At 33.8% G+C, this 3,875-nt stretch overlaps 1 protein-coding gene across 1 annotated transcript; it reads right to left on the reverse strand.

The window, feature by feature from the left end:
- LOC109847117 (probable indole-3-pyruvate monooxygenase YUCCA10) lies at window positions 366-3,348 on the reverse strand. Its single transcript, XM_020416363.1, has 5 exons — window positions 3,046-3,348; window positions 1,786-2,100; window positions 914-1,147; window positions 666-791; window positions 366-536 (listed from the first exon to the last, which is right to left on the reverse strand). Exons 1-5 carry the CDS (start codon window positions 3,340-3,342, stop codon window positions 366-368), a joined length of 1,143 nt encoding a protein of 380 aa, XP_020271952.1. The 5' UTR covers window positions 3,343-3,348.

Here is a 3,875-nt window from a genome sequence, read left to right on the forward strand (position 1 = left end):
GCAAGAGGATATACAAGGAAAGTTACAGCCATTGACAAATTACATGAGCTAAAAAGAAAGTGAGATTCTTCAATTACTCCTTTGATCAAGTGATCTCATTGACTTCTGGTGATTCACTTATACTCTTTTTAATTCTATTAATCAAGAAAATGGGCTAAGGACCCTATTTTTTAAAAGGAAAAAAAGGAATCTTTACCCTCAACCAGTAAAAACAAGTAATTGCATATGATAATTTCAACGAGATAAAAATAAAGGAAAATATTCATCTGAATTCAAATAAACCACAACATAATAGTTTTCCAGGAACATATATATTAACTTCTACTGATTATTCCCAATAGCAAACTCCAAATATATAATTTGGACTAACATTTTAAAGCAACATTAATATCATTGGCTATGTTAATCGCATCTTCAGCAGATCCATAAATTCCTTTCCCAATTAATCCGGCACAATATAATCCATTTCTTCCTTTCCAATGCTTGGGATACTTTAGCTTGCACATCCCATCATCTCCAAGGAGATAATCATCACTCTGAAGAATTAAAGTCAAAAATAAAAAATATCAAACATAAGGATTTAGTAGAGAAACCAAACTTAAGGGTATAAAATAATCTTCAATAAAATTAAAATAACTAAACAGGAAGATAGCAGTCCATTATACCTTGAGCCAACGTTTTATGGTACTCCTATAACCAGTTGCAAAAACTATAGCATCAAAGGTAAGCACCTTTCCATCAGAAAATACCACATTATTGTTACCTTTTATGCTTTTCAAAGATGGCAGTACCTGTAGAACATTTTACAGCAGACATTGTTAATATATTTTTTTTTTCCTTAAACTATAGCTGTACATGGTACACATAAATGTAAACATGTTTTTTTTTCTCCCCCTTCTTTTTTGGAGGCTACCTGGATTTCTCCTGACTTGATCTTGCTGAAAGTGCCAACATCCATAACAGGATAAAAGGGGGTGTAGGTCTTCAAATAGAAAGGTCCCTCTTTTGGCCTGTGAATACCATATTTTGATGTATTCCCAAACTTCAGATTGCAGAGGAAAAGCACCAAAGCATCAAGTAATCTCAGGGGCAAAAATCTCATCAAAAGCATTCCAAGGTGCCATATTTCTCTGCTCACCAAATGTAACTGCATCAGAACGAATATGATCTCAATTTCTTTATTGAATGTTTTCGCATTGTCATCATGCTGCATGCAAAACAAAAATTTTGGATGTATCTTGAAATTTTTTTTCCATTAAAAAAAAGATATTTTTTACTTGAGGCTGGGATTAACATGGCTAGTTTCATATTCTGTCTAGAAAATCATAAAGAAGATAATTATAGATAGGAACTGTGTTTATTATAATAAAAATTTACTAAATCTTCATGGGTATCAACATTTATGAATCTTAATTATAAGAGTAGTTAAATGAATTCTAATTGTAAAGATACTAATAAGAGGAGAACCAAAAAATTTAGTGAAGATCGAACGTATTAGTTAGGATAATTATAATTAAGGCTAAATATCAGTAAACCCCCCTTAATTTTGGAAAATTATCAGATAACCCCCCATAACTTTTAAAATATCTAAAAACCCTCCTTTAGTTTTTCAAGTTTTGTCGAAGAATTCCCCTGAATACTGTTATCACAGTTTTCACATGGGTGGGTAAAATTATGCAGGTTATATTTTTGCGAGTGAAAAGTAGGATTCGCGCTTTTAGGAAAGATTTCAGAGAAAGAAAATCTTAGCAAGTGTATTTTAGTCATGGTGTTAGAAAACTATACCGGGCTACGGACAACAATAGAAGCATTGGCTCCATGGTTACAGAGATCAAAAGCAATCTCCATTCCTGAGTTTCCACTGCCCACAACCAAAACATTATTTTCCTTAAACCTTAAACCTGAACGGTATTGACTAGAGTGCAGGACTTCTCCTTCAAAGCTCTCTAGTCCATTGATCTCTGGCATGAACATTTCATCATTTTCTCCACTCGCAACAACAAGATATTTGGTTGCATAATTGATTTCTTCTCCAGAATCAAGTTTTCTTACTTTTAAGCGCCATTTTCCTTCTTCTTCATCAAATGAGGCTGATTCCACCTGTTGACAGCATAACAACGTGATAACAAACAAGAAAAAAGGCTAAATATCGGAGAACCCCCCCTTAACTTTGGACGATTACTAAGTAACCCCTTATAACTTTTAAAATATCAGGACCCTAAGGGTTACCAAGAAAACCCCCTTTAATTGTAAGATTTTATCAACAAAACAACAAAAACTCCAAACAGCGTTACCGCAATTTCTCACATGGGTAGGTAAAATTATACCTCCTCAACTTTAGGGGGTTTTCTGATATCTTGAAAGTTATGGGGAATTATATAATAATCTTCAAAAGTTAAGGGGCTTTTCTGATATTTTGCCAAAGAAAATGCTGTAAAATGATTTTTCTTGTTTTGGACTACGAGTGGTAATCAAATTCATTAAAAATTATCTAAGATAACTTTTTCTTAACATTCATCTCTCTACTTTGTGAGTTGCTTTTTTAAATTTTCTTGTTTAATATTTCATCGCAGTGATTTGAAACTGAACGCACGAAAACAGAGTGCACAAAAACTGATTGCACAGATTCAGACACAAAAAAATTGTCAACACAAGAACTCAGCGTACAAAAATTGTCAGCAACAAATCCAAGTGTCACAAATTCGTTGAAAAAAAGAAAAGAATCAAATATTAGGCTCTCACCCATCTAGTTATATTATAAAAATGGCAACTACCACCAAACAAAAACAAGGAAACAACACCAAACTACAGAAAATCTAAGAAAACAGGATTCAAACTCTAGCTAAAAGACAAAAGAGCGCACATAAATTGACACATCCATATTCACATCTGAGACTTTCTTTTAAAACCCCATCTTTTGAACAACAAAATAAAGAAGAGTTAAAAGGACCTATAACCGAAAACCTTCTAATTAAACACTATTTAACATGAAAAAGGAGGGCTTAACTGTCAAAACTTTTCTGTATAAAAAATGAAGAAAGTTACCTCATGTTTAAACTTTGGCCTTAACTCAAACTTCTCTACGTAATCATCAAGATACTTAATAAATCCATCCTTAGAGATGTAACTCGGAGTTTCAGAGCCATAAGGGAAGTGAGGTAACTGGCAGAACTCCTTAGCCAAATGGAGGTGAAGTCGATCGTAGGTCCGTTTCCTCCAAAGAGAAGCAATACAATCGTCCCTCTCAATTATCACCGACGGAATCTCGTGAACCGCGAGGCATCCCGCAGTTGCTATCCCCGACGGACCAGCTCCTACTATTACAACCCTCACTTCCTCCATAATATATTTTTCTCCAATTAATGTAGGATTTGGTTGAGTACTTGAGTCTGAGTTCATGAGGTTGTATATGTAGTAAGGCTTATGGAAGTGGGGGTAGCCATGTGTTAATTAATGCATGATTTAATTAGGAGAATTTGATTGGTTGGAGACAAATTAGATGCATTGGACCAGCTGTTCTAACGCTTATTTGAGATTAGTTATGAGCTAGTTCAGATTTGCCTTGTATTAGTTTTTGTTACATCCTGTAAAGGTTTGACGTAATTAATACTTTGAGAAGGGATCCTTCTTTAATTTCTAATAACAGGAAATATATGAGTGGTCATGAGCTTAATTTTCCATACAGTTACATGTTCAAGTGGTCAAAGGGTCCAAAGGGTAATTGCAGCTGCAAGATTCGTGTTTAAGGTTTATTCTATGACAAGTTCAAATAGTGGAGAATATAATAGTTGTTTTTCTTCTTGGAATTCTCAAGATTTTGTGATACTCATAATCCTCTTCCGAAAAATTTCTGTTCTTTTTTTTTAAATGTGTTT

This window comes from Asparagus officinalis, chromosome 7, assembly GCF_001876935.1.
Source record: "Asparagus officinalis chromosome 7, Aspof.V1, whole genome shotgun sequence".
Taxonomy (NCBI): Eukaryota; Viridiplantae; Streptophyta; class Magnoliopsida; order Asparagales; family Asparagaceae; genus Asparagus; species Asparagus officinalis.